Genomic DNA, 22,509 nt, shown 5'->3' on the forward strand with positions numbered 1-22,509 from the left:
TTGATGGAAATGCTTTCAAGCTGTGATTGGTTGATGGGGATGCTTTCAAGCTGTGAGTGGTTGTGCCCATAAGCCCCGCCCACAAGTATGGTATATGTACTACAGTACTGGTTAACTAAATACTTAACTGAAACTTGATCATTACAATCAAAAGGCCTGGAAATTTTTTAAAAATCCATTAAATAAAAGACAAAAAATATCTATCAAACAAGAGACATAAAAATAATTCTATTACAAATTTAATGTACTATACAATTGAAACATTTTGTCCAATTTTGATCCTCCTTTTCATTTATACTATATATATACAATAATATAGTCAGTCTCCTGGCAGGCTGGCAGAGCACTGTATCCAAGGAAAGCTTTTCACCTTGGGTGGAAAGCTTTTTTATAAGTGAACTTACATTCTTAGAATTCCAGCCTGTTTGGGCCTAATTTGGCAGTGCCATAGAGCATAGTGGCAAAGCAGAGCGTTTTTAGACTCTCCCTCAAGTTCATTTTTGAGTCCTATAGGGTAAACGCGGTATATTCCATCACATTAAGGACACATCGAGAAATGAAAAACTATAAAAAAATAACCGTATGCGTTACTCAAGTTGAAAGACAAGTTCTGTTTGCTTTATGTGACTCTCAGTCTCCCAAAACACCGCACTACGTGTCAGCAACAACAAAACGTCACAAAATGTTGCCATATTTATTTAAAAGCCTTTAGAATGGAAACCTACCAAATCCCTGTATTCCATCACTGTGTGTGGCAATATTCAGCACGTGGTGAGGCGTATTCCGTCTGCTCTTCAAATTCTACTGATACGTAATGCCATCATCCATGTGTTCGAATTCCGTTCGCTGTGTGACACAGTGAGCTGTATTCATTAGTGTATTGGAATACAACACGGCTTTGAATTAGAACACTAATGAATATTGAACACTACTTAATTACGCTTTTAATTAAAAACTATTAAGCTTTTAATTAAGCAAATTTTAATTTTTGTACACAGCTTGGAACGATCTCTGTGTGTCCAATTCAAGTTGTGACGGAATTAGTTTTCATGTGTCTAAATCCATTTCTCAACTTGATCATCTATTAATTTATTTACCACTTGAAATCAGCAAATACAAGTATACTTAAAGGATTCCTAATATATTCACAGACGTATTTAAAAGTCTCAAACCATAATATTCTTCCTNGGTGCTTATTTTGCATCAAATCAACAAGTGGTCTGATTTTGTGCAGCTTATCCTGCTTAGCAAGGGCTCCACTGTTATCGTTGAAGTGAACAAACCTGAGTAACGCCTGGAACCTTTCTCTAGTCATTACTTTCGGTACAAATTGATCAGTATACAGAACACTCTTTGACCAATACAACGCTATCTCAGGCTTTGGGACCAGTCCCATGTATATCAATGTTCCAAAGAGTTGCTTCAGTTCAACAGCATTTGTATCCTTCCAGTTGTTCAGAGTAGATCTGCGAGTTATTGTTGTATTGGCAATACATTGTGATGCAAATTTATTTGTTTCAGAAACAATGTGCTCTATGACCTCATCATCAACCAGTAAGTTGAAAATATCAATTGGAAGCGGGCTTCCTTCGGTGGGAGGCTGTACTTTCATTGCTTCTTTGCCAGTGAAAGGAAATGACCTATTTGAAGTGCATACAGCTGTCCACTCAGATTGCACAGTAGGGGGTTCCAAGTTTCCGTGATCTTCACAGCTTTCATCGTCTAACACGTCATCAACACTTTCATGATCAGAGGACGCATTCGAAGAAGAACTACTATCGTTATATGTTTCTCCAGGTAGAAATTCACTGCCGGATGTGTCTTCACTTTCATCCTCATTTTCGTTGACTGAAGCTGAAGGCCTCTTCCTCCCGTAGAAGTTAGAACTATCCATACCCTAGATAGAAGAATAATAATTTATTATTCATACTATTATTCTATTATGTAAACAGTATTACCATATAACATGCATTGTATAATACCAGTGAGAAATAACCGCTAAAGTTCAGTAAACAAGTGAGCCAAATAGATACCAATACGTAGCACAACAATATTCTAGAGCTGCACTGACGTGTTGGTACACTATGATACCACGCAGTCGTGGTAGATATGTGGCCCAATACGTCCATCAACAATGATGGCTTTGCTGAGGACGAGTTGCACCGTATTTGTACCACGTTTTTAAATGTATCTATATGTTCATCGTTACATACGTAGAGCTACTCACCTCCTCTTGCTGCAGTAGCTATCGCCTGACTATTGTTATTAGCGACATTTGGCAACGTCTGTGAGGCAAAACTGCCAAATTGGCTAATGTAGTCAACGTGTTAACTATGATGATCGCTCTTAGCTATAATGATCATTCTTAACTATGTTGATCATTCATAACTATGATGATCATTCATAACTATGATGATTGTTCTTAACTATGATGATTGTTCTTAACTATAATGATCATTCTTAACTATGATGATTGTTCTTAACTATGATGATCATTCTGAACTACTTAACTATGATGATCGTTCTTAACTATGATGATTGTTCTTAACTATGATGATCATTCTGAACTACTTAACTATGATGATCGTTTTCAATTATGATAATCATTCTTGACTATGACAATCGTACAGAATTCTTTATTCAACATTGCTTGTTTTTGTTCTAAGTTTTTCTTATTCTTGAAAGCGTTGACTTGATATTGGCATACGACATGAAAAGCCAACATGTTTGAGCTTACAAGCATTTTGAGGATTTGGAAGGATACGGTGAAGGATATGGTAACGTGTGAAGGATACAGCAACCTCAATTTAATCTTCTGAATCTCAGCCTGATGACTGAATGCTGATCAAGGAGACAATATAAAAGGATATGCAGTGAACATTAAATTGAATCATCCCAAACACTGGGCTTGGCAGTTTCATTTCTTGCTTACCTACTCCAAGACAAAATAGTTTAATCTCTATTTCAAAGATATAAGATATTTTATCTTCTACTTAATACTAACTAAATAGTTTGCTATCTATTCAATAATAATTTAATGGTTTACCTTTTCTCTGCTACTAATAAAATTTAGATTTGATTCACTCAGGATTTGAAGACTTTTCACAATTTCACCTCATATGTAATGTTGAGCCTTGATTTATGGTGCAAAGTAGATCAATAGCAGAAGCTCTTGTAGACATTTGGCCATTAAAGTAAACTGTCTTCATTTAGTGGTAGAAGCGATAGTTTCTATATATTTTGCACTATGATGCATTGCATTGAGATTTTTTAAAGAACTATTTGATTCAAGTGGATTCATTGTTGAAAATAATTTAAAATCTAACTTACTGTTTACTATAGGTTTTCCAGTTTGTTGGATGAGACTGTACAACTGCAACACAATCTGCAAATTGCAGACTTGGTTGTGATGTGGAAGCCATATTGACTGCTGTGGTTCCTGGGGACTCCTGGAGTGTGGGATATACTCATTGAACTTTTAGCAGCTTCATTATTAAAAATGACTTGGCAACGCATCCTGAAGACTTATGGCGATAGCGACAACTATTGAATAATGCTGGTGATGTTTCGGGCTGAAAGTCCATATCTTGGCAATGCTGCTTGCAAACTTTGCACCCTGGTAGGATTGGGTAAAAGTGGCCAGAATCATTGGCATTTTTTCCGATTCATTGGTTGCTTCTGCCCAGTTTTCCAGTTAAGATCTTACCCTGAACCTAGTGGAAAAATTGGGCAGAAGCCGCCCATAATGTAAATGAGACAAAAATACCCATTCTTGCATTCAATTTTACCCCTTTTTACAGCCTTTGCCTAATTTCTCTCATAAAAAATGTAAGAGCCACATCTTTTGGTAATTTTTGAAAATCATATTTGAAATGACAGTTTCCCTATCTAATTCTTAAAAAATTCTTCACAATATTCTAAATTCGACCCATGGCAGCTAGCAAATATAAAGGCTTAACTCTGAATATTCGTTTCATAGTCATCATTTCCCTAATCCAGATATTTTTTAATTTCAGAGTTTTACCTGGTACATACTATAGATTAAAAATGGCAGACCTGGCTTTAAAAACAGTCACATTTGCTGACAATAATTCTGATACTGTCCGGTCACTAAAGAGAAGTAATAATAGTGATAAAAGTATAAAAACGAAGACACAGCGTCTCAATGGTTATGATAGGTAAGTTTTTGGTGATATGCTACTACTCATGAATGAAGCAAAAAAAAAAAAAACTTTACACTTGCAAACAATTTGACTCATTTTCAAATTTCGATGTTCTTATTCAGGCATGGAATATAGGTACAGTATATACCTACCAAGCTATAACTGGAGCTTTCCAATAATTTTTTTCTGTTTTTCAGCTATGAGATTCCTGCTGGATGAATTACTTTCCATCTAATTTGTGCATGATTGGCTTGCAGGATTTCTAATTTAATGAAAAAAATCACTTTGGCATAGCAAGATTTCAGTTTTAAGTAAGAAAATTATAGTCTTGCATTTGCTTATGTTATATTACAAATGAAAAAAAAACTGTACTCCTTTGCATTCAATTTCATAAATGAGCTGATTGTTGCTTGCCATAAAGCTTCAGCAAAATGGTATTTTAGCAGACAAATAATTTGCAGTGTTGCTAATATGGTTAGCAAATTGGCACCTAGTTTCAGACTACAATTATCATCACAGCTAACAAGAAGTATATAAAGAGGTATTTTGAATCACCAGACACTGTCTATTACATCTGTCAGATACTTCTGTGGCCCAATTTTCCGAATTGAAATGGCCTCTCCATGATGGCTGAATAGGATTTATGAAATTTTTCAGACAAATTCCCACTCGAAATATCCATGTGTATCCTTTCTAAATAACGTTAAGGGGGGGGGGGTTCCCTCCAGAAATACCTCCACATTTACTAACGGATCTTTCTGAAACTTCACACATATTTGTAAAACCAAAATACAAGCACATTTTGTTGGTATGATTTTTTCGTATGAATTCAAAGAAAACGTGAAATTCATAGAAAACGGAAAAAGGAGGTACTTTAAAAATCTATCTCCTACAGTTTTCAAGCTACATCATCGAAAGAATACCATTCGATTCGTAAAGACCATACCAATCGAGTAACACAGCCCGATTTTTGATTTTTGTCTGAGCTTTTTTTATACGCATTTTCCCGTTTTCTTCTCATTTTCTTTTGATTTTCCCCCTACCCCCCATTTTCAATCCAAACTATGCACAAATCTAAAAAAAGGGCTTTGTTGCTTGATAGGCATGGTCTTTACAAATCGAATGGCATATCTTTCAATGCTGTTGCTTGACTGTAGGAAGATATAGGTTTGCAGTGACAATAAGTTAACTTTTCAGTAGAGCCCGACAAAGTCCCGCGCGCTTCGGAATAGTCACTCAATGTAGCAAGGATACAAGACTAAACGTTACTGGAGCTCGATTCCAGTCAAGGATGGTGGGAACGACTGCATGCACACCACCCCCATACGACGCCAGGCGGGTAACTGAAGTGCAGCTCAAGCAGACACTCTATTTAAGAGCTCGGCAGCTAATTTACCCCTATCTTCAATGTTAAAGAACTCCACCACCCCTAACCCTTTAGCGACCCCTAACCCTTTAGCGATATGTTGTGAACGCATAAATCAATGTACAGTGGTGGTTATGGTACCGTTGGATAGGTCAGAATGTCAGCTTTAAGATGAGACTTCTAACCGGAAAAGGCAAAATCAAAAATTTTAGGCGATACCCCCCCCTTAAACAAGCGTTTAATAACAATTCAGGAAACTGCGCAATTGTGACGATTTCCTGGAGGCGTAGCACAAAATTTAGGCAGAGATAATCTAAAACTAGCTTTAGTATTATTAGGAATATCTTACCAGGACTCCACTCCACTGGCTACTAATTGGCTGACTAATCTAGACCCTGCGTCCCAATGCGATCCGTGGCGCCTGAACTCGTTCCGAACACGTAATGAACTCGACTCGTACTCGTACAGATCCCATAAAGTGCCATGGAAGCCTTAGTTAAGACTTAATGGTCACAGTTTTACTCTATACGCAGCCATACATCGACAGTTTTGCGGTGTTTATCGGACCACTAACTAACTGCCATGTCAGTTAGTCAGACAAATTTTGCTAAATCTGCAATTAACTCAATTTAACTGGTAACTGTCTATAGCCCTATTAGCAATAAATGGCTTACCTGTCATTCTTCAACCCATGTTTTTGAAACAATTCGTATCGTAATCGAAAAACTTGATTTGTCCTTAATAATTAAGACAAATCTCGTCTCGTCTCGTTATGTCTCATTTCAAATCTGTCTGTCTTGTCCCGGTTCATAAATGACCGGGACACAAGTTTTAAAGTCCGGGACAGAAGTCTTGTCTCGGTTCATACGTTTATTCCGGGACAAATTTCACCCTTTGTCCCGTTATTTTTTTCCCGGAATTTTCTCGTCTCGTTACGTCTGTCCCGGTTCATTTCGAGAAAATTATTTCGAGACGCAGGAGTCTAGTATACCTATACCAGTACAATGTTTGTTTAAAATATGTTGAGCCATTCTCCAGCTAATTTCCACTTGTGAATGAAGTCAAAATTAACAGATTCTGACTCATGTTCATGTACAAAGATTAAATTCATGTGTAGGTATAAGATGTCAATGAATATTTTCAGTTTGTGGCAAGGAAAATTTGTTTCTTGGTTTGGAAAACTAATTCACACAGCTCAAAAATGAACTTAGTTGACAAAATTATTTCACAGCTGCTAAATTGGCTAACACACAGCTCCAGAAGTCAATTCATGGCGCAGAAATTTAAATTATCTAGTCTGGCAATTAGGTATAGAAAAATCTGCTTTCCGTGCCACAACTAGATTTTTGGAGTTGTAAATTTATTGACTTTGCTGCAAAAAATATTTTCAAGTCGTGAATTTATTCATGCCATGCCTTTCATTCAGACCGCTAAAAAAAGTCTTTTCAGGTTGAGATCTTGGCATCTTTTTGATATTATCATGGGCCAGCTGGCCTTGTATACTTGAAGAATTAAAGTTAAAATAACAATTAATTGATGACAAATCGATCAATACTGTTCAATTTGTTGCAAATTTGTATGTAAAAACTGTCATTATTGATTAGTATCCAATGTCTGCACTGCAAGTCATCTGCAAATTTCTAGCAATTATTGAGTCACAGTGATCAGTAATCACGCTCTGCAGAAAGGTGTAACTGGCTGTTGCAGTCTGTATTGGCTGGGCCAGCATTATAAAATGTTTTTTTTTTAACAATTTAACCAGCATAACCTAGTTGCATCCAAAAAGCATCATTATTATTACTTTTTATTTGACTAACACATAATTATGTGTGAGTGATGATCAATAACATTAGTTGATAACCAAGTTGAGTGCAATGGCTGTTCAGTGACAATCATCATTGATGTTAGAGCGTTTTAATAATGGTAGTACACATTAAATTCCAAAACAAAATAACTATCAAGTTTCTATTCAATTGTCATTTGTACGTATTTTATTTGCTTAATCTCTTTGAGGAGAGCATATTTAACTGTACTTAGATAGTTACATAACGGTAATGCAATAGACTATTCTTCTATGTACCATACCTCTTTCATGTTAAGTACAATTGCATTGCAGGTATTATAAAAAATATTTCTGCAAAGAATGATTTATAAATAATAAGTTGATATGAATCACAAGTGTAATTTTTTGTTCTTTTACAGCAAAGTACAATCTGAAACTTCTGAACAACAGACCCGAGTTTTGACGCAGTTCAGTTCTGAGGCTGGGGAGCCAGCTGGTCCACCTATAGAGCTACCTTTGAACTTGCCAAAACAAAAGCTTCAGCTAATCCTGAACAGTCTTCTTAAACAGGTATATTTAAGTTTTCTAACATATGATGCTGATTCTAGATTTAAATTGTTCACATTTTTAGTTTTGAAATATTAATCTTATTTAAAAAAGTATCCTTAAAGTAGGAATTTAATGATTTACAATGTCAGACATCTGCATGGCTAATTAAGGACCTGCATGGCTATTAAGGACCTGGCAGAAATATGCAAAACTGATCAAAAATTAACCTAGAATAATTGATGATCTGTTTCAAATTTCAGTTTACTGTTGATGGTAATATGGAATATATATACTGCAGTACATTCTTTATCCTTTGCTGAGTAGCTCTGCAGGTACCATGATGAATTGGTAAGAGCATTTTAAATGTCAAAGAATAATTTGTTTTGTGAAATTGTTGTAATGAAGAAATTGTTTTCTATGTAGAAATTGTTTTAATTCACCTTCTTTATTGTTATTACATCAACAGTGTAATATTGGGACTTGTTCATTTTTTTCATCTACTGTGCTTGTTGTTGTGTTGCAGACAGATGACGTGCCCTACAGCTTCTTTGTAGAAGAGAAGGAAATTACCAGTAATCTCAAAAGTGTCTTACCTGAAAATTATTCAGAGGAAAAAATTCTTAACATTGTTTATCAAGCTCAAGCAGTTTTCAAGGTTCAGTCTGTCACCAGGTATGAAATGCATTTGGACATCTTGCAGTATAAACTGAAAATTTTGTGATTATGTGGAAAATGTTTAGTGAAAGCATTGTAAACATCTGTCCAGATTATATGTATCACTTTTTGTTGTTGAATCTTTCTAAAGATACTAGTTTTTGCCGAGTTAGTAAGTTATTTAGGTTCAATTTTTTTCCTATTCCTCTAAAATTTTACAGAAATTGATATTTTTAGTGTCTGACAATAGTTTATTAAAGCTTAATATGTTTTACTTTGTTTTATGAAGCCACCTACTTTAAAAAAGTACAATTTATGATAATGCTTGATAGGTATTTAGCATAGTGATTATTTAGCACTTTCCATCAGATGTACATCATCACTGCCTGGTCATGCTGAGGCAGTGTTGTGCGCTTCATTCAGCCCTGATGGCAGGTTCCTAGCATCGGGCTCAGGTGACACCACTGTGCGATTCTGGGACGTCAATACAGAGACTCCTCACTTCACTGCCAGAGGTCAGTACAGCTCATATGTCACATGGCACATTTCTGTTGCTGTTTACTGCAGAGGTTGCATGCCTCACTCATTGCATGAAACTTTTCTGTTACTGTTTACTAACAGAGGTCACTTTTTCAATCTGGAGTATAGAATTCAGGTAGTCTAGATAGACTTGATGAAGCAATAAGGCTGTCAATTGATCAGATGCATTATTGTACAGCAGTGGGTCCAGGTCTTGGATATGGCTCTTGTTGAGCAAATTTGAGCATACAATAATGCATGGAAAAATATTTATTAAATGCTCCAGAAGGCTAAAATTATTTATGTATCTCCGATATAACTTATAGTGACTTATTCAAGCAATTTTACTGTTGAAGTTTTCTGTTTGATAAACTTTTTTTTGATCACATTGCCGAATGACTGCTTGAAACTTTCACCATGTTTTGTGTGTAGGGGCGGGCTCAGTCTATTTTTGCTGATTTCATTAGTGAACATGGTTTCATTAGTGAACATTAGTTTTATTTTCTGAATTTAATTAATTTGCTTTCATTTCTTTGGAAGACGCTAAGAATGATGTCTTGCATACTATCTTGTTGCTGTAGACAAACGTGCCCATTGAACAAAGGTTATATTTTTTGTCTGAAAAAGTTACTTGCCATCAATCAGGCCACAGCCACTGGGTGCTGGTGACAGCATGGAGTCCTGATGGCACGCGCTTGGCGTCTGGCTGCAAGAAGGGCAACATCATCATCTGGGACCCCAAAACCGGCAAACAGGTGCGAGATTTAAATCAAGCTTACGAAAGTTCTCACTGTTGTACCTAATTTAAAATTTGTTATGTTTCGGTGCATTACAAACATTTATTTAATTTTATTTCTAAACTATTTTGAACTCGTATAGATTTTTGAGATGGTTGCTTTCGTGAGCTGTGGCAATAAAAAATTGAAATTCATTAATGTAAAGCTGGCTGTTTGTACCTGGTATGATTTCAATTGCACTGATTTAGATGGAAATTATTTGAGGCTGGTGCATTAGTCGTGTACCGTATTAATATTTGAGCTTTTTTCAGGTGGGGAAGACCTTCACTTTGCACACGAAGTGGATCACGGTACTGTGCTGGGAGCCTCTGCATCTCACTGATGACGGCCGCTGCACCAAACTTGCTTCCGCCAGCAAAGACGGTTCCATCAGGATTTGGAATATTGCTAGCGCCACATGCCACAAGGTTATCCTCCGTAATGCTAGCGCCACATGCCACAAGGTTATCCTCAGTAATGATAGTCATATGCCACTAGGTTATCCTCAGTACTGCTAGCGCCACATGCAACAAGGTTATCGTCAGTAATGCTAGTGCCACTTGCCATAAGGTTATCCTCAGTAATGCTAGCGCCACATGCCACAAGGTTATCCTAGGTACAGTACCTGCTAGCGCCTCATGCCACAAGGTTAGCCTCAGAACTTGCCGCACTTGCAATAAGATTGGCCCCAGTTAGGTGTAACGATGTGTTAGGTATTATTGGTAACAAAGTACGGTATCGCTTCTGCCATTCTCTGTTAGTGCATTATATTTATCTAGCAGCTTGTTCTGCTTGATTTATTTTTGGAATCTAAAATTGACAATTTTCCCGTACAAATTTGACTACACTCATATCACCGACATTTTTTGTCTGCTTTTTCAGTTTTTGGGCCATTTTGTTTATATACCTTATCTTTAATGGATTTATATGTTGTTCATTATATTAATGTATTTGTCATGGAGGAAGTTCATAATAATTCATACCTTTGTATTGCAGAGCTTGTCCGGACATTTACAGAGCGTGACTGCCTTGCGTTGGAGTGGGGAGGGCCTCATCTATTCAGGCTCCCAGGACCGAACAATTAAAGTCTGGCGACCTAGCGACGTAAGTGCGAGCTAACGGGTGTCTGTTATGTGCTGCTGTGGGACATTATGTGCTGCTCTTTGCTCGTCGCGGTGTTGTAATGTTCAGAATAATGTACTGCCAATTAAATTATTTTCCCCCGTTTTTTTTTGCACAAGAAAGCCGCTCAATTGTCAATATTATTTATTTGATACCTTCTTGAATAGATGGCTAACTTAGCACTTTGAGCCCAATCAATGTGATTCATGATTGATTAAATTGAAATTATGTGCATGCAGGGCGCTCTGTGCCGCACCCTGCAGGGGCATGGACACTGGGTCAACTCACTGGCCCTCAACACCGACTATGCCATCCGCACCGGTGCCTCTGACCCCAAGAAGCTCATGCAGACTGTCCCAGAGCACATAAACAACGGTAAGCCAATCGAATTCTTTGTTATGATAAGAATTTGAATAATAGCAAGCTAATTTGACATTTAATATATCAGTTTTTGGAATACTCCTACTACTGATCTGGGGCTGAACATGATGCTGTCATCGTATTTTCTGTCTGGTCTAAGCTTTTTCGCAAGGTCTATTTACCTGAACAGTTTCACCTGCAAGTCAGTATCATTTACTTTCATGTATATGCATTCTAATCTTCATATACTCTTTTTTATAGTATATCTTATTACGCGTTTATTTCAAACTCTCGATGATGTTTAACATTGACGATGTTGCTGCAACAATTACATTCAAGAGCTGGAGCGCAAGGCTGCAGCAATGGAGCGTTACACCGCAGCTAAGGAGCAGGCTGGAGGCGTCGAGCGCATGGTGTCAGGTTCTGATGACTTCACATTGTTTCTCTGGACGCCAGAGTCGAACAAGAAACCCGTGTGTGAGTATAAACTGTCAGAAATCGATCATAATAAAAGATTCCGTAATTAGAGTTATGTTTGGAGAAAGCCATTGCACAAAATGGTTGTAAATGAAATTCGTCTTTTTTTTGTGGCTGTGATATATACTACAATTTATTGCTGTTTTGACTAGACATTGATTATTTGAATTCTAGAGTTTTAAGGATATGTGGGTTGATTTCATAAGTTTACCTATTATGAACGAGAGCTTCAACATAAAAAGAAGTTGATTAACTTGAAAAATAAAATCTGGCTTAATGATTGTGCATCAGGCCGCATGACGGGTCACCAGCAACTGGTGAACGACGTCAAGTTCTCCCCTGACACGCGCACCATCGCGTCTGCTTCTTTTGATAAAAGCATCAAGTTGTGGAATGGCATCAACGGCAAGTAAGTCAAGTTGCTAACCTTTGCATTTTAAATTCGGTGACCTTATTTATTTATTTGTTTGTTGTATCAGGCACCCATGCCTGCTAAAATAGTTTATCAGATTTCTTTATAAATGTTGTCAAGAGAAGATTAAGGAGTCTCGTTAAGAATTCACCGCCACTTCCCTTTTATGATCTAATGCAGAATTATTGGAAATCCCAAGTCATTCATTTAATTCGTGGGGTTTATTCAGTACTTCGAGTAACTGTTGTCAATACACTCCTTGATAAAATTAAGATTTATTGTGCATCATGACCAAACTCGTTTTATTAAACTTCGCGTCTGTGTGTAGGATATTCGCGACGCTGCGAGGTCACGTGTCTGGCGTGTATCAGATTGCCTGGTCTGCTGATTCACGTCTCCTTGTCTCCGGCAGTAAGGACTCCACCCTCAAGGGTAGGTGCATCATCCTCTGTGCTCGTGTTTGTTAACAACGGGTCTGAAAGTAACGTTGATATAAATTAACGAAATGTTCTTGTGCAATCTTTAAAATAATTCAAATAGCAGCGTATTTATTAATGTGGTATTAAGACGTACACATATTACAGTTTGGAGTGTGGCAGACCGAGGACTGCTCATAGACTTGCCAGGCCACGCGGACGAGGTCTACACCGTGGACTGGTCCCCCGACGGCCACAGAGTCGTCAGCGGCGGCAAGGACAAAGTCCTCAAAGTGTGAGTTGTAAAGTATTGATTAATTAGCGAATATACATCATTATTGAAGCTTAAAAGTCCAGTTCTTTGTGTTGAATTTATAGATCGAAAATATAAGGTTATTACTAATGTTTTCTGCAACGAATAGTTAAATTAATTCGGGAATTAAAGATATGGTTTTTTTGTTTCTATATCCGTGCATGTATTGAAATATCCTTATGCTTCTATATTTGAAAGATTTAAATAGCTTACTGTATGAAGCCTCATCTAATTAAGAATTAATGCAAGATATGATCAATTCGTTTTTACCCTGGAAAATCAATTGAAAGATTTTATTTCGACTGTTGCAAAGAGCGAATATTTTTATTCTTTTTTCATTTGAGTGTTAAATTGCGGAGATTGAATGTTAAATTACATTTGAATATTAAGCTTAAAAATTCTGCTTGATATTTGAGAATTAATTTGTTACGGTGCGATTAAACTCACGAAAACAAGTGAACATAAATCCTTGGTTATTATTTTCATTGCCCTGTAACTTGATGAAGACATTTTCAAACGTGTATTGATCGATTTTGTTCTTGCAGGTGGCGGAAATAAAGCAAACCCTCTCTGGACTGGCAATTTCCTTATCCTTGTTGTTAAGAAGCACATGAGCTAAATCTTCTCTGTGAAAGTCTGGTAAATCAAAATTAGTAGGAGGAGGAGAAGGGGGTAATGGGATATGAAGATGTGTTTGTTTAAACGCTTTATTTTGAAACTTTCAACCATAAATGTGTACTAAATCAATCGTCGAGAAGAACAGTAATGCTACTAGAAAAATGCCGCATTACCATGGAGCATGCCTGACAATTGTCATATGCGCACGATCAATCTTGCATCTTCGTTAACTTATCGTGAAACGTAACCTCGCGTACCGTCATTTTCACAGTACAACAAATAGCCTAGCATTGATGCAGCAAATGTGAACATGGGACGACAGGCAAATCAATGAACGCGTGTGGTCTAGCATCTCGCAATTTCACAGCAATCTAAAGCTGCTTAGTCAGCCTTTATCTTCAGGGTTTAATCCATTTTCCTTACATCGATACATTCCGTATAAATCTGATATTGGAAATAGCCATCAAATATACACACAATTCAGGATGACAAAAACTCTGTGCTCAATTTCTGAAATAGGCTTCCTTCATGCTAGTTATATTTCCTCGTAAGCCAATGCTGATGTAATTTTATTCAAATGGAAGCCATGTTGTATTCTAACAAGAATGAGATTTTGGTCTAGAACGTGATTTTATATTTTACAGAATAATGGTGTGCAAATGAGAAAGAACAACGAAGTTCTAATGGATGAGTTCAGAGCGGCAGGGCCAAGAAGACGTACACAGAACAGCAGCCAGAATGCTGGACAAAGGATAATCTAATACTGTTTTAACTTGAACTTCTATCCAGACGTAACTGTGTCAACCTCCCTTACCAAGCAAGGTCTTGGAATGCGGTAAATGAAGAAGCACCACCGTTTCACTAAGCAGTGCTGAACCCGCATTTACTTATTCAAGATTCAGGTGCTTTACAATTCAAATGCGTACCGTGAACATCGTTTAAATTAAGGTATCCTTAGTATTCGATGACAATCATACCTGCATGCCATTGAGACGGCGTCACAAGCATTCATCCGTAATACAATACACATCCCAGGCTGCGCTGCTCACAGCGTCCACAGCTTCTTTACTGGCCTTTAAAATCGATCAGCTGCTATGCGACTGACCACGCAAGTTTCACGTAACTCTTTACTGATTAACAAACAAGGTGCCATTCGTGCCCATTGTGCGTGGCAAACGAGCTTACAATTCCTCTACATACGAAAATAGTAAAACGTGCATGAAATTCGGGCTAGAGAATGAAAATAAATTAATGGTCGTCTGAGAGCCAGTTTCTTTGAAATCAACACACGAGTAAATACTTTGAAATGCAGTAAAATATGACGAAATACAGGATGACTAAGTAACACGCAAAGAAAAGGAGTTAACTGATCGTTCATGAACAACCTTGTCCCCTTTATCTACACCATTTATCAAAGCCACTCAAAAACACACACTGAATAAAAATTCATTTTTAGATATTAATATGAGGACTTCACGACTGTCAAGATTACAGGAGGAATGCTTACATCAAGAAATGCCCGATGAATTCGCAGTTTTGTCCACCAAGCTACTGACAACTGCTTAGTATGTTGGTTTCTAACTTTGAACAGGTGATAAGTGCCCAAACCGTAATTACATGAGGTGTGGTTAGGTCGAGAAGTAGGCAATTAATACGACGAGTCAGTCACTTGACAAGCTCAAAGTACCAAGAAAAGTAACATTAAATGTTAAATTAATAAAAATCTATTAAACATATATTCAAGGATAACAAAAAAGTTTGCAAATAAAATTATACAGGTTTAAACAGCAGCACAGTCGCAGTATTTCAACGTAGTATGTAGCATTATTTGGAGTGTCAAACGAAGCGGTTCTCGTTCTGTTTACCTATCGAGAAGAGGCGCGCAAATGAAAGGTGGGCGGAAATCAACCCGATCGAAATCCACAAGAGGGATTAAGGTTAGCATGAAGTATTTTGGATAAAATCTAAACTTTTCATAAAAAAAGTGTCAACAGTCAATGTCACGAACATAACAAAATCGTACAAATGAAAACTAGGGAAAAAGGAAGAGTATGACTAATTCTCCAGTAGCCTTGGGCACAGGAAAACAAAATACATTTAAATTTCTGGTTTTCCAACTAAAATGTAAAGCGGATTTTCAGATAAATTTACTCAAAAATGTTTAATTTTGAGAAACATAGCAATTGATTTATCTTACAGTTACTATGGTGAACAATAATATTTCATTACAAAATAACCATCGGTATAAAGGAAGAGTACTATCTAGCAGTACGTATCGATATTGAATATTACTAAAATCCCACCACTTCATAGTAAAATATTGCAATCTATGTGAAAAGAAAAAGTGGAAACACGTCAATTTCGTTACCTGGACAGCAAAAAATATCATGAGACCTTCCGATTTCGTGAGGTGATGCATTGTATGGTGAGACTAACAGATGATTGGAGCTAGCAAAAGCGCCCAAACGTTGTCTCGAACATGACGCGAGGAAATTTAAGTTGCCACAATGATCACTTGCACGCAAAAGAGTGAAAGTTATCCGCACCTCGGGAGCAAATATCCACAAAATGTGAAAAACAAATGATTTTTCAAGTTGATTTTGGAGAATCAACTCCACATGACGTGAAGAAATTTTCTAAAGCGTTAACAAAAAGTAACACGCGACGTGCTGAGAACAATCTGTTTATTACTTTTTCGCCGATAAGGCAGCCCCAAGAAAACCGTCTCAATTTTTTTCGATTATAAGTTTCAATGCAGCCAAGAAATGAAGACAAGCAAATTCCAACAACTCTTCGTGAGTCCAAATACGAAAGGAGCATATTCGACTGACAACTGGACAACGAACCTCAACTGTTCATTGAGAGGAAACAAACGAGACATTTTCACCGACGATCTTCCAGCAACAAAATCCTGCATTCGGAATCCAACCTACACATTTCAATCGCAACCTACTTTCAGTCATATTTAAAAAAAGTAGTATTAAGTCTGATCAATTGTGATCAAGTATTAAGAGCATTAAGCATTGCACTTCCATTTACATTAGGATCGGGAGCACTGAATTCACACACTCGAGATCCAACAGAGGAATTCGAGGTTGCATTACCATGCCACAAAACCAATGATGTTGCGATCTCTAAATTCACACCGTTTTAAGTAGTTCTCATTGAGCTTCACTTTGCCGCTAAGCCAATACTCTCTGGAAATTTGACAGTAATGCACATAGTTTCAAATCGTTTATATTATTAACCTACTTCGTCTACGAGAAAAGACCCTTATAGTTCGAGAGTCATAATAATACTGGACCGATTCACGCCCTCTTCTGTAAAAGTCTCGACAGATAAATTCTTGCCTTTTTCTGTAGGCATAAGAAAAAATGTCTTCTACTTCATAAATCGTTAGTACTAGTAACTCACAGAACTATTCTTCCATGTAGGTACGAATGCCTTCAAATTTGACAACGCACTAACACAGATCCTACGACAGTGGGCCAACTTGATGTTCCCGACGTCACTGTTAAGATAAGAAGCTGTAGCGATGCTGTGCAACAGTAACACTTATTTCCCAAATAAAATATCACAGAGTTTCTATTGATACATTAACTCACATTTTTTCTTCTTAGTATTTTTCATTCAAGAAATTTTTGTAGCTACAAAGTAATTTCACAAGGCTTGGCACTTGAATGAAATAAATTGTGAATCTTCCGAACCACCAACAACCGAAATCCTTGGAATGCTTTCACGCTGAATGCAGAACACTATGAGAGGCACAAGTGCGTGTAAATATGATGCAAAAAACATCAGTCTTGAGAGAGGGCGAAGTGACTAGCTCCAGGTGGGATCATATCCTTTCCAGTTGTTATTGGGCGCGAGGAAGAAACGGCGGTTCAGGTACATGAAGGTCACGACTCCTCTGTAACCCGTCCTAGGTACTCCAGCCTGATGACAGAGAGCGCATCAACAAAGGGCAAAGGTAAAATTTAATCAATATCTATTCTCACAGAAATATTTGTCAATACATATGAACGAAGAGAGCCCAGGTAATTACAACCAGGGTTAGGTTCTTCTCCTCATAAGATCAATCACATCAAAGACTAAGTTAGAAGCTTCTCATCAAACATGGACTAGCTCATTTGGAAGTGATTCGCTTGCATGCCTGTAAATACAGTAAAAATTATCAGCCTTTGTGTACAGATCTAATACTGCTCTATTGTCACCAGAACCGCCAGTAGACCGTTCAGACTAGCTAATATTGCTCGTGATTTGACGCAGACTCAGAGCGCAATAAAAAGGACTTGGCAGTACAATTCAGGACATAAGTATTATAAAAAAATAAACGCTGTACTCACTTTAAAGTCATCCATGAGTCCAAGGGCTTTGGTAGTCTTCTTGAAGACGTCCTTGGTGTGGTAGAGGAGTCTGTACTCGCCAGCCTCGGGCAGCTGCCCCGACTTGGCCTGAGCAAGCGACACCACCTCGGCCGCCTGCACACGCCGCTCAAATGCAGCGTCGTACTCGCTCTGCCCGCAGTCAAGTTTCCCTTACAAATTACCCAATATTTCGTAGATAGCAGAGAGTAAGTGAACTACTTGCAGTGTTAATGTACAAGGTTTATTGACAGGAATGGAGAAACCAGAAGGTTATATAAACATCGGTGATATTTTAAGTTGATAAAAACAAACTGAGTGAACCAGTCTTTACTCGCATCTAACACCCAGCCTCAATGCTTCTTTTTATCAATCATAGCACATGACTTTAAAGCAAAATGACAAAGTAAATAGCGTAATGATAACCTTTGCCATAAGCTGCATAGCTCATTTCGCGAGGCAACTTTAACACGTTGACTACGTATTGGTACATATGCGTACCACGAAATGTATTTCTCCAGGAGGTAGTGGTACATAATTCAGGTTGCCTAAAATCGGCCAAATCCGAGAAGAAAAAAGGCCGATAATTCAATGTAGGTATACTACGTAGTTTATTTATAGTTTCCGCTATAAAATTCCATTTATTTCTTTTTGCAGTATTTAAAATTTAATTAGGAAGTACCCCTATCATAAATTTTAGCCGGCCAACACAATTGAGAAAAACTAAATCACGGAATTTGTCCGGAAAAAAATGACCGCCTGGCAACCCTGCTTAAAAAAGTACAAAAAAATGAAATAATAGTACAAAATGAAGCAATCGTAGTCAACGTGTTAATCACATGACCGGGCTGACGTTGTATGGAGTACGCAGAGTATAAACAGGCACATATTAGTAAATAGTATAAGATGCAAATGATGCCTGGAGTGTAAAATTTCACACGACAGTGTTCCACCTCTGAACCACTGTTTCCGGGATTACTTTGCGGTGATAAAGCAAAGACCCGGACGTGATATGAAAATATCAATACCAGATAAAGCACACTAGTATCCAGTCTAGAATTGCTTCTAATTTAACCATACTAAACACAAGTAGAGAAGCAGATAAATATTTGTTGCGAATTAAGTGTCATCCTGATATTAATTGAGCACTAGCATGGATTATTCAATTGAAAATTAGGCAATATGTGTTCTTTCAAATTTAAAATTCTGTTCACCATTAGGTGTAGTTTCATGGTATAACTAACCTTCAACAAGAAGGTCAAGTTCATGGAAGTGAAGGGCACGGGTTGCTCGTTCAGGTGGATGAACTTCAGATGCTTCTCAAAGAACAGGCCACTGAGCAGGAGGTGCGGGAAAAGAAGCGAATTTAGACATAACAACTTTCAGTATTTCCCCAAAAACTGACCCGGTCGCATCAGTAGCATCACACATGGAATAGATCAGTCTCAATAAAATTGTTGCATGCTTCAGCATATCATACAAAACCGAGTCAGCAGAGCCCACTTGGGAGAGCTGAAATAATAATAAGATGAACATTTCAATCTTGATCATTCAATTAGCAACCAAATGATATATTAAAAGCGTCAATGATGATTTGAAAGAAAAGTTGTTCGGAGTTTGAAAACAATATGATGACACTAAAATAAATAATGAATGACTAACTTGGAGACACCCTTCTTGCCAAAGGTTTTAGTCCGAGAGATCTCGGGTCTGATGCAGGCTCTGTCCTTGCGCTGCTCTGGTGCTCTCATCCAGTCGTCCCAGTAAGACTTGGGCCATTTAGGAGACAACTCCTCCCACAGGCTTCTGGTCAACATCCACCCAAGACCAGGGAAAAAGTCCGTGCGGTACAAAAGATGAGCCCCATTGTTGATATCCACAAGAGATCCTTTGCCTGGCACAACATTTTATTGGTAATTTTACCTAATTATTCACTTCCAAGTAACAAACTTGTTATAAAAAGCAACGTTTGCCTGCTCTGTTAATTGTTTACTCACATTAAATTAAATTTATGAGTAACTTCATTGCATTCGACTTTTTCCTACAAGCTCCTCTTCCATCAGATGGGATATTCCTCAATGAAGCGTGAAGCCACAGTACATGTCTCACATTTTACCACACTTAATAAAGAGACACTGGTACTAGTAACAAGATAGAACGAACCGTTATCATTCCAGGCAGAGACACACCAGAGGGTTGGATCAGTGCGAAGTAAAGAGTGTGTAGCTGAGAAGTAATTGAAGAAGTCAGGTGAGATGTCAAGATCATCTGCAAGTAATTGAAATGTTACAAAGGTTGCAAATTTATAAAAACCACCTCGATATAAAGCTTTCAAGTAAATTTCGATGAACTATAGTGCAGGAATGCACCAGACATTACATGATTTGAAGCTTCAAAGACATTTATCTGAAAACTTCATTCAAGTAGATCGAGCAATAAATAATAAAAAACAGGGGGTAATGAAGTTTACCTTCAACAATGATGACAGTCTGATGACCAGCCTCAAGAAAAATGTGGTCCAATGCCCATTTATAGTGTCGAGCAATGTAGAAGTATCCTTTGAACTTCTTTTCTTTTACTGGCACATCAATTACTGACAAGTCTGGTTGCTGTAAACAAAAAATAATATAAGGTCATTCCATATTGGGCTTTCAGCAATGATGTGGATGCTTTTGGTTGAATTTATAAACACATTATCACAAAGTAGGTATACATATCAACCTTATAGGATCAACTTCATACCATTTCTTTAGTTCAGCAAAAATCTGAAATTCTGTACACTGTAGAGAAAAAAAATTCCCAAAAATATTCAACTTATTTTACTATGAATTTCACTTTCATTACCTCAATTAGGGAGACTTCATTACCATATGATAAAATTATTTGCTTGGTTGGTTGGTGGCCACAGTCCTGTGACACAATAATAGGGAAACGAGATTGACTTGGGCGATATTTCAGGAGAAGATCTAAGGAGCGACGGATTGCAGCCTCCCTGTTGCAAGCTATCACCAGCACTGGTATTGTGGTCTGTAGGGAGATGGCTAAAGGTAACCTAGAGATAAAAACTACTTAGAAAACGAGAAATCTCAAGCTTTAGCATCAACAAACCATTGATACATAAAACTATTCTAAATGATCATTTATGACTACAGTATTGATACAGACACAAGTGTGATAAGAAATCTATCATAATATGAATAGCAGGACCAAATAATTATTGATGAAATACATAACTCCAGCTAGGCAAACTAACATTGAAACAAAAGGATAATTAGAGGATTGTTCAAGCTTTCCTTGAAGCACCTAAAATACCTCTTCCTGTTCCTGTTGAGTAGCTGAAATTTGATAGAGCTTCTGCAGAACTTGCTGGTAGAATTTTGATTGCTGTGCCACCTCTGCTTCAAGGCGTTTCAGCTGACTATCAACTTGGAGTGCTGTCTGGGGGAAAAAAATTCCATGGTCAGCAGAGTAGATTTTTTATGTATGAAAACAGGTAATTTATTTTTTTTTTATTTCTTAATCATTATTATTTCTTTCTTTTTGGTTAGTTTGTTGATATTTATTATTTACTGGTTTGTTAATTCTAAATTATTACTTTTTTATTTTTTATTATTATTTTTTATTCATTTAGTAATTTCACACTGCAGTGCTCAATTTTTGTATTGTTTATATATCAATTAAATATCTTAAGAAGCATAGGCCTTTAATGATCATTACCTTTTGGAGTTCTGGACTGTCAGCTGATGATTGGATTAACATAGCAGGCTGCTTTGACAACATGACAATGATGAAAACCACCCATAATATCACTACAAAATTGATGCACCAAAATTGGCGTCTCATCATGCAGTGATTTCTGACGGCTTTTAAACAAATCCACCATCCCAGTGCAATTCATTTAAAATGAAATACCCAAGTTTTTTATAAATTAATATTTTGTAAATATAATTTCAATGAGTGTAGCTGTGACTTGAGATGTGTTGAAACAGATTTGGCCATAAGGAATATAAACATCCAGCAGCCAACACTGCTGTTTCAATCTGAAATATTTTGCCCAACTGGCTCAGCAGCTAGGTATTATGGACACACTATCATAAATCCTGAAAGTGAACTGTGTAAATGCATTATTGAAAAAATTAAAAAGTTGAATACAAATTCAAAGCATTTCATAATAATGACAAATGGTATAATTTTTTATAGACCATTCACCATTCCTCTAATTCCTATATATATATAAACCACTAAATATCCTCAATATTAGTATGAACATAACATGCATGAGTAAGATAAAGTTACTGAATGAAATCTAGGAGTTGATTAGAAAATTAGAATGAACTGGTTTTTGAAAAGGCTGTTGCCATTTGCCACGATGTTTGTGTCTAAAAATGGGAAATCCAAAAACCAGAATCAAAGGCTTTTGCACGTTTTGTGTCCAATTCACTTGTGGCTTCTGCAAAATTTTCCACTTTGGCTGCTGATGGTGATGCATAGGGACAAACCACATAATGACAGATATTTCCACTGTTGCGACTAGATGGATGCAGAGTAATATTACTGTGGTCAAATCACCTAACCATGGGTTGAGGACAATGGGTAAGCAAAAGTTAATCTTCTTTT

At 37.1% G+C, this 22,509-nt stretch overlaps 2 protein-coding genes across 2 annotated transcripts; one reads left to right on the plus strand and one right to left on the minus strand.

The window, feature by feature from the left end:
* The first annotated feature begins 4,016 nt into the window (after nucleotides 1–4,016).
* Nucleotides 4,017–13,485, plus strand: LOC108668469 (notchless protein homolog 1). Its single transcript, XM_018155696.2, has 13 exons — nucleotides 4,017–4,178; nucleotides 7,732–7,882; nucleotides 8,385–8,533; nucleotides 8,885–9,030; nucleotides 9,680–9,789; nucleotides 10,083–10,238; nucleotides 10,807–10,914; nucleotides 11,172–11,307; nucleotides 11,632–11,769; nucleotides 12,061–12,178; nucleotides 12,510–12,613; nucleotides 12,766–12,892; nucleotides 13,456–13,485. The coding sequence occupies exons 1-13, from the start codon at nucleotides 4,048–4,050 to the stop codon at nucleotides 13,466–13,468; spliced, it is 1,587 nt and encodes a 528-aa protein (XP_018011185.1). The 5' UTR covers nucleotides 4,017–4,047; the 3' UTR covers nucleotides 13,469–13,485.
* A 904-nt stretch (nucleotides 13,486–14,389) lies between these two features.
* Nucleotides 14,390–22,028, minus strand: LOC108668471 (alpha-1,3-mannosyl-glycoprotein 2-beta-N-acetylglucosaminyltransferase). The gene is made up of 9 exons (XM_018155698.2): nucleotides 21,610–22,028; nucleotides 21,205–21,330; nucleotides 20,737–20,919; nucleotides 20,363–20,501; nucleotides 20,056–20,160; nucleotides 19,555–19,786; nucleotides 19,137–19,227; nucleotides 17,875–18,045; nucleotides 14,390–17,464 (listed from the first exon to the last, which is right to left on the minus strand). Exons 1-9 carry the CDS (start codon nucleotides 21,736–21,738, stop codon nucleotides 17,351–17,353), a joined length of 1,290 nt encoding a protein of 429 aa, XP_018011187.1. The 5' UTR covers nucleotides 21,739–22,028; the 3' UTR covers nucleotides 14,390–17,350.
* Nucleotides 22,029–22,509: the final 481 nt, after the last annotated feature.

This window comes from Hyalella azteca, unplaced genomic scaffold (genome assembly GCF_000764305.2).
Source record: "Hyalella azteca isolate HAZT.00-mixed unplaced genomic scaffold, Hazt_2.0.2 contig8753, whole genome shotgun sequence".
NCBI classification, from domain to species: Eukaryota; Metazoa; Arthropoda; class Malacostraca; order Amphipoda; family Hyalellidae; genus Hyalella; species Hyalella azteca.